Source organism: Rhinoraja longicauda, chromosome 25 (assembly GCF_053455715.1).
Source record: "Rhinoraja longicauda isolate Sanriku21f chromosome 25, sRhiLon1.1, whole genome shotgun sequence".
In the NCBI taxonomy this organism is placed as follows: Eukaryota; Metazoa; Chordata; class Chondrichthyes; order Rajiformes; family Arhynchobatidae; genus Rhinoraja; species Rhinoraja longicauda.
The window spans coordinates 16,002,745-16,016,910 of record NC_135977.1 but is presented as its reverse complement, the minus strand read 5'-3'; the positions used below and the strand labels follow the sequence as shown (position 1 = coordinate 16,016,910).

At 44.7% G+C, this 14,166-nt stretch overlaps 1 protein-coding gene across 1 annotated transcript in view; it reads right to left on the bottom strand.

Annotated features, from left to right (window-relative positions):
• The window catches only part of LOC144606077 (uncharacterized), an 83,742-nt gene extending 69,879 nt beyond the window's left edge, over positions 1–13,863 (bottom strand). The window contains exons 1-4 of the mRNA XM_078421879.1: positions 12,479–13,863; positions 10,718–10,871; positions 6,405–9,224; positions 5,312–5,476 (exon numbers count right to left, since the gene is read on the bottom strand). Of these exons, the coding sequence (XP_078278005.1) occupies positions 5,312–5,476; positions 6,405–9,224; positions 10,718–10,871; positions 12,479–13,863 (4,524 nt within the window). The remainder of the gene's footprint in view (positions 1–5,311; positions 5,477–6,404; positions 9,225–10,717; positions 10,872–12,478) is intronic.
• Between the last annotated feature and the right edge of the window lie 303 nt (positions 13,864–14,166).

Genomic DNA, 14,166 nt, shown 5'->3' with positions numbered 1-14,166 from the left:
ACCACTGGCAGGAGAGGTTGAAAATATGTACAACATCATTTCTTCTCTGTGTGGGAAGGAACTGCAGATGGTGGCTTAAACCAAAGATGGACACAAAAAGCTGGAGTGACCGAGCAGGTCAGACAGCATCTCCAGAGATGTTGTCTGACCCGCTGATTTGTATCTATCTATAATTTCTCTGTCGCTTTCTGCTCAGTCATGTTCCTAACTTCATACAATACCGCCATCTGTAAAAGGCATAGATTCCACCACTGCTGTTCATCTTTGGATGTCCAGCTCAGGTCTATCAGGTCTATTTGCTCATATCTGTGACCCATACAAACAAAATCACACATCTGCAATAGGAGGATCACATCACCCATGAGATAAAGGGTTTATTGATGGATTCAGTGTTGAATCTCATGGTTTCAGTGAAGGAACCTAGATGGAGAGTGCAGAAGTGATGGCACAGAATCCCCGTGGGACTGAAAGTTTCAGGGAAATGCACAAGATCTGGGAACGAATGAGCAAAACACAATGATGTCATGATTCTATAGCACTGCATGAGGTAATGCAACTCAACCCAAGGATCACGTCATTTCTAACTGCAGTGTATAATTAAACTTTAGCAAATTTAACTTACTAAGCTTTTTACATAGTGAATGTTAAATTACTCAATCCATTCTGTTGGCGATCAAGAGCTAACCAGTATTCCTTATTGAACCCCTGAATAAAACCAGGGAGATCAAGCGTCACATCATAGATAACATAAAAAATCTTAATATCCTAAATAATAAATAGTCAAGTGTTTTTTTTTCTCTGAGGCAGATTCAGTGATGTGGTATAAAAACAGAAAATGCTGGAAGCATTCAGCAAGTCCATAGGTGTGACCTGACTGGGTGAGAGTTTCAGACGTTCTCTGTGTTTCTGTCAGACTCCCAGTGTACCTGTACATCACTGTACTTGTGCATCTGACAACAAACTCAACTCAACTTTACTAGTTGACCTGAAACATAGCTTTTGGCCCAATGAGTCATCATAAAGATCTGGAGCTCAACCAAGATACAGCTTTATCAAAATTTGATGCATTTCCTGCATTCGTGAAAGGGCCGAATACAACAAATGTGGGGGAAGATGTGAAGCTAATTGTTTCAAGAAGCTTTTCCTCTCAGTTTACAATGTTCACTTTGACCGGCAGGACTATGAAGTCCCACCAGGTCAACAACTTTATACCCTGGGACAGGAGGAACTAGCTCAACTCCATCCCTGGTGTGAACCTTACAACTCTGTCAGAGGATTGTCAGCTCATCCTGGGCAAGAATTCTGTCCTCAATTTGTTATTTAATTTGAATGGCGAATATTCTCCTTTATAAGACCTATAAGACGCTCCATCGTTCAGTCGGTGTGGGGTTGTATGGAGACTTGGGGAGCTGATGCCGAGTCCAATACTCTACCTTCTGCAGTTGCGGTTCTCCATGCAAGGTTCCCTGATTGACAAGTCACAACGCCGCTGCTCAGTCGGTTGGTGCAAGTCACTATGGCAACGAAGAAGCTGCCGCCATGATGGCGATGAAGTTGTGATGGCCTATTAATGTGAGACTGCTGTCATTTCATTGCCTCTGTGCTGTCATAGATAAGCTGAGGTCATGGGATGACAGCAACTCAATGCATCTCAGAAACAAATACAAGAAAAACAAGCATCAACAGTCTTGTTCTTTACTTCCTTTCTCAAAGAAAGACGGCTGATAAAAGTATCGTGAACACACCAGTATATATTAACTTATTTTCCTTCCATATAATTTTTGACTCAGATCACTCAGTTTGATCGTTCGAGGCTATCCACTCCAACACAACTGCTCATTTTCAGTTTCACAAACCTGAAGAAATCCAACACAACACAAGCAACAACTACTGTCTAGGACACAAAGTGCTGGAGAAACTCAGCAGGCCGGGCAACATCTCTGGAGAAGGTGAACAGGTGACATATTGGGTTGGGACCTCTCTTCAGAGTGTTACTCCAGCACTTTGTCCTGCACAAGATGCCAGCACCTGCGGTTCCTTTACCTCCAACAACTGCTGTAAGTCAGTCAGCGTTCAGAGGGAGGAGACCACTTTCACTCTTCGGGGGGGGGAGGGTGTGTGTATGTGTGTGCGTGCGTGCGTGCGTGCGATATCCCGTTCTCTATGATTCAAAGTGAAACCAAGCATTCCGTTCCATGTAAACCTTCTGGAGGATGTCACGACAATCTATTTTGTGAAAAACTAACAGAGCTGAAATGAAATGTGAAGCCTTTCTGAAATTAAACATGGTGCCCAGATAAAGATGTTCCAACACAGCTCACCTGCAATTAGAACTGTAAGAGTAAGTTTCAGAGGCAACACTTTCACTAAAGAAAATTGAGTTTCTCAAATTCATGACAGAATCTACCAGCTGTTTGAGATTCAAATCAGAAAAACAGTGGCAACACAGCAGGTTAATCTGCTTCTGTGACCATGGGCTGTGTTCTGATGGGGTCTGAACACACATCATTGCAGTTCAATGAACGATAGGAGCTGGGGTGGTCACAGGGCAGATGAGAAGGCACAGACCTGCTCTGCCACTTTCACTCATCCTCTCTCTCCCTGTGGTTAAAAATGTCAAAGCTGAAATAACTGACCTCTTCACCAGGACTTTGGTCATCTGCCCGGCTTTGTCAAATAAGGTTCACATTGCTTTGTTTGAGGATGTGAACCCCTGGGATGTTGCTGGAACCATTGGCGTTTCTCTCCATGGTCAGTGTCGATCGAAGTGGTGAGAGTTGAGAAACGGCCCCTCAGATTTCTATCACACACTCAACTACCCTCTGGGCCAACCGTGAATTCAACCAGCTTCACCATCCATGTCACCCTTGTGCTACACGGTACTTGTCAGCAGTGCTTTACATCTCCAGCACTTTGGCCAGCACTTTACATCTTCTCCAGATCAGTCTTGCGTTTCTTGTCTCTTTGCTGTTCCCTTTTACCACGCACCATTATTTATTTTGTTTTCTCATCACTTCTGCCTCTGATGTATCATAGAACAGCACTTTCATTCCTTCCTTACCCCATCCTCTGTACCTGCTTAATGTTGGGCCGACTTCTAGCTTCAATTTCAAGCCGTTTCAATGTCCACAAATACTATAAGCTGTGCTAGATATTCACAGAATCTATTGCTTTTAATCACTTTTTTTGTGTTGCGTAAGGCTGGTGCTCTGAGCTACACTCAGTCACTAGAGGGCATAAATGTAAGATGTGAGGGGAAAGATTTTAGAGAAGGATGAACAGCATGGGCCTTTAATGTCGTCCTGCCATCTGCTGACAAAGATATGCACTGCACGATGTAGAGAGCTGGCAGAATAACAGGTTCCATCTTAAAAGGACACAAAGCGCTGGAGTAACTCAGCGGGTCAGGCAGCATCTGTGGAGAACACGGATAGGTGACATTTCAGGTCGAGACCCTTCTCCACCCTGCAAGCTGGTTATTTCAGTCTGACATTGCCAGGTTACAGAAATAAGCGCAAGTCAAGCTCTTGTGCAAAGTGGGAGAACAAGCAAAGGAAAATATTGAAGACGGGTCTTGACCCAAAACGTCACCTATTTCTTTTCTGCAGCAATGCAGCCTGTCCTGCTGAGTTACCCCAGCATTTTATGTTTATCTTCAGTGTAAACCAGCATCTGCCATTCCTTCCTACACGAAGGAAAATATTGCCCTGAATCTTTGTTGTAATGCCCACTGGCTGATTTAGATCGTTACAAGCATTCTGCGTTATATTTTATTCAGTCATTTGGTGCTTTCTGTTCTGCCTTGGGAGCAACAAGAGTATGGACCAGAGATACCTCGATGTCCTCAATATCTCTGATTATCTCCGAATACTGATGGACCACTCTCACATTACAAAAGAACGTAAGATTACAGGATCAGTATCACTGATTATTCTGAGTCTGAAGAAGCATCTCGACCAGAAACGTTCTCCCCAGAGAGGAGGATACTTTTGCAAACACTAAATCATTTCTTCATTTGCATTAAGGAAATACAGAAACTTATTAACGTGAACAACGTTATCCACGTTGTAAAATGTTCTTTCAGCTCCCGCATACCGATGGAGGGGAAGCCACACTCCGCACAGACCACGTGAGCAATAACAGTACCCCGTAGCCTTGGACATGATATTATTCATGGCTGGACACTGCACTGAGCTGCAGAATGATGATCGACTTTGAGTGGCAGACTGGAGCTACAAATATCTGTGACACAATAATTTCCCAGTTTAAAAGTGACAGTGACGTGGCTGGTTTCAATCGGTGGTCAACGATACTGCAGGAAGAATTTGGGGTACACTGGGTCCTCCATTTAACTGTAGCATTCTGCAGCATTTTAACAGCTCATTAAATCAATGATCATTAAACGACAATAGCACTGATGCAATGGGCTATTTCCAAGTCAATCATTTTATCAAAAGACAGAGTACCCCGACCCCATCGCAGACCAGCCTCCTCACCCACCTCTCCTCCATTGGCAAACGCTGAGAACTTCTGCCCAGCAACAACTCTGACCACACTCAGGACACGAGGAAGTCCCAGCTGATTTATTTCAGTCCAAAGTCCTCAAAACATTTGATGTAAAACAGAGCCTGACCTTTGCTAAAAACTTTGCACAAATGGGAATCATGCCATTTCCTGCCACTACTTTGGTGGGAAAACAGTATCAAAATTACTTTCAAGCTCTTTAGTGACTCCTTTAAGTCTATTTAAAACACATTCTATGTGCTGGAAGACAATATTACTCATTTACGCACCTCCTCTCCAAAGGACATGAAGCCCTTTCCTGTTGCCAAGCTGTGTAATTCTAACTGATATTTGGTACCTCATTCCATTGTTAATTCTGTCCACGAACAGCCCGCCAACTGCCCGTTCAAAACAACCCGCCAGCTGCCTGTCCACAACATCCCGTGCTGACTGCCTGTCCACAACAACCTGTGCTGACTGCCTGTCCACAACAACCCACCAACTGCCTGTCCACCAACAACCCACCAACTGCCTGTCCACCAACAACCCACCAACTGCCTGTCCACCAACAACCCGTGCTGACTGCCTGCCCGTAAATGGCTGCACCAACATCATGTACATCCACAGTGGCACCGACACATCACCTGTCTACACCGACATTGACTGTCCACCTGTCCACCAACATGCACATCCACAGTGTCACCGGCATGCCGCCCGTCTACTGCGGCACCGCCTGGCTACACCGGCACTGACCGCACGGCCGTTTTCCGTCGCAGGGAAGGCACCAAATGTAACGACCGTCTCTTACTGCCTTGTGCACGTGACGTTTCTCCTGTGCCACCTCCCGCCTGGAACGGGAGACTGTTTCACTCGGTTTCATGGCCTTTACAGACATCTTAATCATATCCTCGAGTGTCCGTCTCGTGCTCCTTGGTAAATCCACACTTTCCTCCTTTCCCACACGTTGGGAATCCTGTCACAGATAAAGCAAGGCGTGTTAAACAATTGACAAACATCTCCATTAAACATGCCACCTTAAGGCAAATCTCGTGTAGACAGAATGTGGCCTCTCGTGTACCGTTCACTGGGAAGTGTCAAAGGCAGGAGTCACCTGCACACCATTACTTTATTCCCACTGATATGGGCCAAATGGCCTGTTTCTGTGCTGTGTAACTTTATGACTACAATTGATAGAAAATAGCAAGCTACATAATCAACTGTATGTAGTATAAATTGTCCCTAGTGTGTAGGGAGTGGATGAGGAAGTGGGATAACATAGAACTAGTATGAACAGGTGATCGCTGGTCTGTGTGGACTCGATGGGCTGAAGGGCCTATTTCCATGCTGTATCTCTAAATTAAACTATACTGCTGCACAGAGTGGTCTTGAAAGCTCTGGAAATTTAGTTAAACCCGACTTTTGTGGGGAATCCAGTTCTCAATGTAAAGATATTCCAAAGTTACAAGTTCTGCCACATACGATTTTAATTTATCTATACTACATTCGGGTCATTATGGTAGAATGCGATATTTTCAATCAGTTGCAGAATCAACCGTGATCAAACTAAAACAGTATTATTACCACTGGCAAAAGTTTAACATCCCGGTTCCATCAATTGATAACATTAAAATAATGGGTTTAGCTGATGCTGTGGTGGCTCCCAAGGGTCGGGCCATACCACTACCGACCTCTCGGCACGGGAATGGACCGGTCCAGGGGGGCGGCCCTTAGCTACGGGTATAAAGGACGGGGTTTTAGGCGCGATCGCTCTCTGGCAGACTCGACTGGTCTAGAGAACGTAATAAACACATCGCTCCCGAAATACCCGGCTCCTTGCCTTTATTTTGGGCTTTTTCGACGCGCCACAAAGCCACAATTAATATTATTCCAAGGCCACTCACCGACTTATCCTCCCCTGATGACTTATCCTCCCCTGATGATGGCACCCCGAGCTTTGAAAGCTCTGGACCACGGCTGTGAACCCTGTCAGCGGAGTGGCTCCTTCTGCCTCTGGGAGTTTTGGAGTCTGTTGGTGTGCCTTCCTGGTTCAGTGCAGGCCCATCCGCTGCCTTTTGTGGATTCTTGTGAATTGCAAAAGACCGTGATTTCTTCAACTCTGAAACCGAGTGGCGAGGATCTTTGCGATGGCTCTTCATTATCCTGGGAGAATTCCGGGCAGAATGCTCCCCATCTCCTGTCACTCCGCTTTCCACCTCTGAACGCTGTTCGTCATCTACTGACAGTTCAACAATCTTTTCTTTCTCCAGTACGTTATATAAAGAACCATGCAGAGGCCTCCTTGAACCAGCCAAATAATCCCAGCCTCTAGTCTCAGGATCCAGGTAAAGCCCTCCTGGCGATTGATGTGGCTGGCCCATCTCCATAGGAGTCATGAACCTTCCCTCCTCACTCCTGCCTTCCCTGCTGCCAGGCATCATCTCCCCCTGGCCATACTTTCCGGCTGTTCCTCTGTCTCTGCCAGCCTCTGTTCTCTGTCCCTCTGCAGGGACACTGGGCTGCTGCTCCTCCCTGTGCTCGACATAAGCAGAGGATGGTCTGGTCTTCCTCCTCTCATGCCGGGACCGTCTGCTGACAGGGAGCACTGTGCTGGGGCCCCCACCCCGTTCACCGTCTGACTGCTGGCCGGCTGACTGGCCCTCGTACTTCCTCAACGCCTTGTGATCACAGTCGGTGGAGGATGGCCTGCCTGCTTTCTCTTCTCCTGAGCACCTTGTCACATCACTGACTGCACCATCATAAGCATCTCTTTTAAATTCTGCAGCGTGACATTTCTTTACTTGATCGCCTCGTGGCGAGATCTTCACTTCTTCAGAAAGAGGTGAAAATGTTTCCTGAATTTTTACACCAGGTGACAGGCCACTGGTTAGTTTGGATCCAGATGTCTTTTGGAGAATATCTGCAGGTCTTGATGATTCTTTCGTGTAGTCAGCCATCAGGGCATCAAGGTCGAGGACACTGTTGCGATGTAAAGCCTTTTTATTCAGCTTATCACAAGTACTTTTCTTTTTGCCTGAAAGGGATGATTTTCCAGAGTCTAGATTAGCTGATTTTGTCAACTTTGGGCTTCCATGTTCTTCATAATCGTTTTGAAGAGCTTTGGAATGGTGGCCGCTCGTCTTATTCTGGTAATGAAAACTCTTTGGCTCTTCAATTTTCTTCGCTGAACTTTCTTTTCTGTATTCTGCCATCAAAACATCCAGGTCTAATACACTGTGACATTTACTTGCCAGACTGCTCCTGGTCTTTCTTGGCTTCTCAACATCTGCCGCTTTCGACTTTTGCACAGTTGGTGTTACATGGGCCTCCTCTGACGAATCCTCCAGCCCGTCTGTCCATGGCTTGGCAAGAAACTCTTCAGTCAACAAAGTCGATTTTGGTTTTTCTGGGGTGGAAAATCTGGGGTAATCTTTGGAGAAATCTTCACAGAAGCTGTCTGTTCTCCTATCAGCTGAAACACAGTTATGCTTCTTGTAGCCAGCCTCAGTTGAAGAGCCGTACATTTGATCAGCACCAGCGTTGACTTCTGAAGAAACCTTCTTGCTTTTCTCATCCCTTCCTGCCTTTGATGGGGCTTTCCAATAGAAATCTGAAGCTGTCTCATCTTGCAACCAATGTTTAGTTTCAATATTGTCCTTGGATCTGGAAGACAGAAGCAGCTCCTGGATGATCAAGTCATCATATTTTCTTAAGTCAGGATACCTCGTGCTGGCTTTTGAAAGGAACATGCCTGGATTATTGAAGGAGCTGTGTCGACTCACTTTCACTTGTTTCTTTCCAATTTTATCCAAGCTGGGCTTTGCTGAGCTGAGCACCGACTGCTGAACTTGCACCGTTTTCAACACCTCCACTTCACTGATTTCAGAATCTGATGCAGTTGAGGGTATCTCTAATGGAGAGTTGTTCTCAGTTGGATGTGGCTGGTTCCAGCGTCTCCTAAAACCACAAACATTTTCTTTAGGTTTTGTTTGACCTGTCACACCATTTGACTTCCTGGTGCTCTGTACATCGACCCTGTCTGCAGAGGTAATTGGGAGTGCGAGACAGACTGCTTCCTCACATGCCTTCTGCAAAACACCAACTTTCTCGTCACTTCCAGCTGGCAGCAAACTGGGAACATTTCTTTCAGTGATCTTTCCAGAGTAAGACCCAGAATCAGATTGTTCCTCTGTTTCAAAGTAAATCTTTTCTTTCCGCTCTAAAGATATATCTTCAACCTGAGATTTTGTATTCTTGCTCTCTAGTTCATTCTGTGTTACTCTAACTGCTGCTCTCACAGCCATGTAGCTCTTTGGTCCAGATTTGGAAGTTTGTTCCGATCTTCTCTCTTTATCAAAGCGGGAATCTACGGAGTTGGAAGAACCTTCCCAGTCCATTATCTCTGGGACCCTTTGAGGTTGGGTCTCATTTTCAACTACAAATACTCTGACAGGTTTTACCAGCGACTCAAACTTCAATGGTTCAAGCTCACATTTCTGTCCGTCTGAACGTTGGGAACCAAGTTTGGTTGTTGAAGCAGCGGTGGTCTCAGACGCACAGGTCCCAATCTTCATCTCCCTCTTCCTCCCAGCATTGTTTGGCCTGATCATTTTCTCCAAGCTGGTTTCCTCATCGGTGGTCTCTTTATCCAAAGCTTTGCTCACTTTCTTCACTGATATAAGCCTGCTCCAACTATACTCTGGTTCCGGCTCCACCACATGCACCTGGAAGAGACAGAGAGCAAAAACTGATCACGAGACCCAGTGGGTGGAGTCCGATGCTCAACAACAGACATTCAATAAGAGTACATATGACAGATTGTTAGGACTGATGAAACTGGAGATGGTAGAGTGGCGAGCAGGTAGGAAGTGTAGAGATGTTGATAGTTTTGTTAAGGAATAAGTGTGTTTGGAACCAGCATTCAGCTGCATAATGCCCTGATGAACGATCCAGTAAATAGTGTGTGGGTAAGAAAAAAAATACAGAAGGACATTTGGAGATGAAGTTATTGGAAAAAACTCAGAGGGAGTCAACATAAGAAACTGTGAGATCAGGATGAGTGAACCAAAGTTTGATCAGACCACGTTCTGACTGATGCTTAGAAGGACTCCCAATGAACTAATTCACAAGACGTGGACAGTTCTGACATGGACTGAGCACAAAGCACATCCTTAATTCCCCTGCACCAGTGCTTAATGGTTCTAGCATCAATGAGGTTGGAGTGATCCATTTCCAACTCACAGTGGCATGCAACTTGCAGGGAACCTGCCTGGGAGCCATTCCCACAAACTGTTCCTCCTGTCCTGAACAATTGGTGGGAAAGGCAAAGGGGAATTAATTCTGCTGGGGATGGAAGGGGAGCAAAAAAAAGTATTATGAGCCATGTGGTTCAGAGTGTTCCAATTGATTTAATTAGACTACAACTATGAACTGGATCACAGTACTCTCTTCATCTCTTCCCACAATGTTGATTGCAAACGCTACCTCCTTGAACTCGCCAGAAACCTTTGACCATGACCAATTCATGTGGTTGTAACACCACCCGTTAGTGAACGGAGTATGGACAGTAAATGGGATTCAGAGCTTTTCAACCAGAGTTCTTCACGTTATAAGGCAGCCGCAGCAAGTAAAATCCCAGGTGACCAGACGTGCCATTGAAAAGCAATGACGATGAGAAGTAAATTCATGAAACAGCACTGAACATCCACTGTAACGTCACTTCTATGATTACCCAAGCTGAGAGTTTTTTAGCTGCCAAATTCAATCAAGACTTCAAATTAAGCAGGTTAAGTGAATTTTCCATTTTCTGTTTAAAAACATATAGTACTTAAATTATGACTTTCAATGATTCAAAAGATGTTCTCTAACAATTGCTTCTTTGTTAAATTTGAAATGTTTGTGGGGATTACTAAACCATAGATTTCTTGTTGTGTGTCGTACGTCAAACCCAATGGACCTCATGTGACCGGCACAGAAACAATCACTCCCACAGATAATGCTGCTGAGCATTCAAGAATATCCCTGTCTAATGGGCAAGGTCACTGTGTTAACTTGTGGCATTTTGATAAATCCAAATTGCTTTAGTCAGTGAATGAAGCTCATTGTTCCAGCTGGGCTGGACTGTATCAATATAGCAGCCGACATCAAAAGAGAGATTTTGTTGCCTTACTGGGTTTACCATGGCCTGACAGTCAAGTGAAAAGCACAAGTTCATTACCGAGTCTGTTTCAACTTCATTTTCTTTTTCAATGATCTCCATCCCTCTCTGCTCTTGAGTGTTTTGCAAAACGGAACATTCTGGAGATGAAAAGACAGTCATATCCACCTGCTTCTCCAAACGACCAGCATCGACAACTGCTCGAGCTTCAAACCTTTTGAGAAAATGTTCAGGAAATCATGAATCAAACAAATTTAAATTTGAAGCTATTTATCTGTAAGGCAACAGCCCTTTGGAATAAAAGCTAGAAAGAGCTTCCACTCAATTAGTGAGAGAAATGGCTAACAAAGAACTGGCTAAACAGAATCAGTCATTTTGTGCTACTGTTGAGAAAAAGGAGTATAGTTTTCAGACTGTTCTTTTAAAAACCAAGATATGGAGGCAAAATATTGTCACAACAATGTGACAATCACAGGGCAATTGGCTGTGTTCCTACAATCGGCATTCCCCAATACACAAACCCCAGGCTGTTGTAAGGAAGGGCAGTGAGTGAACAAAGGCAGGAATGTTCTAGTTACGACCACGCCAATCTGATCGTTTACGTATACATAAGAATAACCAGATTCTGTTAATCTCGTTTAGGGAAGGTTATTGCTGAGCAAGTCTGGACATGAGGGGAAATTACTGAGGAAGCAACTCGACAAAAGGTCGTTTGCAAAAAATGTAGCAAAACAGCAGAATTTGGGAGGAACCCGGGATGTGTTTTCATGCTGGAACTTGGCTGTGTGGAGGCTCATTAACCAGAGGCGTCCAATCCAGTATCTGAGTGGTGTCCGAGTTGGGCGAGTGCGTGATTGTACAGGGTTGTGTGCCGTGTGCAATCTCCCTTCACATCATAATGGAAAAAACAAGAAAACTGGCAGAACATTTAATTCAAATTCAAAATTACTAAATAATTTTACATGACACATGGGGGATCTTGTTTATCGATCGTGCGGTCATAACCAAAAAGTAGAGGAGAACGAGGTGCTGGTTATTAACTCTGCTAACTCAACAAGTAAATGCATTCCTTTGACCGTGTGAATGGTTTAACAAATACAGACAGGTTTTTATGCAAGAAATGTTCAGCCAACAGGTTTTTACAGAAAGCATAACACATGATGGATTACTCAGCTCTCAGCTCGGTTGCTGTAGTAGAAGCTCTGCTTTTTGCCGGTAGTGGAATGATGTGTTGGATCAGTGCTCTGATGTGTTGGATCAGGCACTGGGAGCTTCAGAACCTGGTTCTGTCCGCTGACCAGTTCTTGAAGAATCAGACATGTATTCCAGCTGTGTGGGAAAGAACTGCAGATGCTGGTTTAAAACAAAGATAGACACAAAAGCTGGAGTAACTCAGTGGGTCAGACAGCATCTCTGGAGACAAGAAATAGGTGACGTTTCGGGTGTGAAGAAGGGTCTGAGTTACTCCAGTGTTTTGTATGTATTCCAGCTGTATTGTAAACAAGGCTAGCATTTGCAGTGAGGGAAAGAAAACTAATGGAGAGAATGAGAGATTTAGGCATAACTGACTGGTGAAGTGCTGTGTGCAACTCCTAACAGATGTCTGAATCTGAAGGCGTGTGTCTGTCCCTGAGCGGTCTAGGCAAATTCTCTTCAGTTTGAACAGAATAGAGAAATGCTTTGTGCCTAGACTCAACTGTGTGTGATTAACGATGAATTCAACCTGCAGGTATCAACACGCAGGGCTGAAAATAATGACATGGGATGCATTTTGATTTAAGCACAGATGTAGTAAACATCACAAATTAAACTGTAACGTACAGTTTGGTTATATCTGAAGACAGAGGTCGAGGTGGAAGCGATCGCCTTTGGGGACTTTGGATTTGTTCTTTGTTCTCGGAAATGAAGCTTTGGACTTGCTGCTTGACACAAATGTTTATCTTCTCCTTCTCACCAGCTGCCTGCGTGCTCTCGTTTTTTGCTGGGCTGCTGCTGGCATTGTTAATGAGAAGACTGATGCGTCTCTTAATCATCCCACCACAAATTGGAGCTCTATTCCCTTTTGGTCCTCGATCATTTGAACCCAAACCAGGATTTTCATCGTTTGGAGTGGGCTTCAGACTAGGAATTTTATCCAATTCCCGATTTGTCAAACTTTTCTGTTGCTCCTGGTTACTTTCCAATTTCTCCTTTTTAGTTTTTAATGAGGTAGTCAACGTTCTCTCTTCCTTTTCCTCCTTTCTGGGTCCTGCAATGGTTATATTGTCACTATTGTCATTGTGCCACAGTGTCTTGCTTTCTCGTGAACTAATTTCCTCTTCTTTTTCTGTCTCAGACAACACAAGACCCTTGTCATCGTTTATGCTGATATCTATCTTTGGAATGCTATTAACTTTTTCTTTACCAACAAACAGGTAATTCCTTCCTTTGTTTTCAAGGTCATCAGACGTTGGAGACCGGGATTTCTCCACTTCGGCTGCTGACCTTTCTGCTTTGAGTTCAGTCCCTGAGAACAGAGCACCTTGCTTTTGCATAACGGGGACATTCTCTTTGCTTTCCTCCAATGGGCTGTTATTTCTCTTGTACACCGTGGACCCTGCTGCTTCAAACCTGGCGGTTAGGTCCATGGACAGAGGCCTGGGCTTTTTGAGCCAAGGTTTTTCAGGAGAAGCTGCATTTTCATTGTGTTTTATGGCAGTTTCTGATTTCTGGTCGAGTGTCGTTCCAGAAAGCCATGCAGATAATGGTCTGGATTTCCTTAGCTGGGATTTGCGAGAAACTGAGGTGCCAGCAATGTCCTTTTCCTTATCTGTGTAGTCTGTGTCTTGTCCTACAGTTTGGTCCAACTTTTCCAAAACACTCAGAGGAAGCACTGCGGGATCTGACATCACGATCCCTTGAATGGCACTTGAGCTGCACTTTCCAAAATGCAAGGTTGGTTTAGGCAATGTAAAGGGTTTTGAGGTCCTTGGCATCTGGAGATCCTGGGGAGCATGTCTGCTAATCCATTTCCCAGCTTTTGAGTCACCTTCAATGGAGTTGTTGGATTTTAAATTCTGAGTAGAAGTTTCCAAAATAACCAATGTAGTTGGCTTCGCTTTGGAATAGTCGTTCTCCTCGTCTGCCATACTTTCTGAATTCAAGGCTGCGCTGGACGAGGAAGCTGCAACATTATAGAGATTTGGTGTTGAAGGCAAATGAAGCATGTTTTCATCATCCCGAGAAACACTTGCCCCAAAGTAACTGATGCTCTCAGATCCCAGTGACGATCCTGGAGCTAAAGACCAAAGCGGTAAAGCAACTGGTGAATGCTTTGCTGCTGTGCCCTTGAACCTTGCTTCCTCATCGCCTGTAGCTACAGCCAGCCTCCCTGATGGAGTAACTTTCGAAGTTACTCTCCTAAGCTCCGAGGCTGCAGCAGGTGCTTGTGCGATCCGAAGAGGTGAGAATGGCACAAAGGATTTTTCTGAGGAAAATGGTCTTGGAGAAACTTTTGGTTTTGGGGCTGT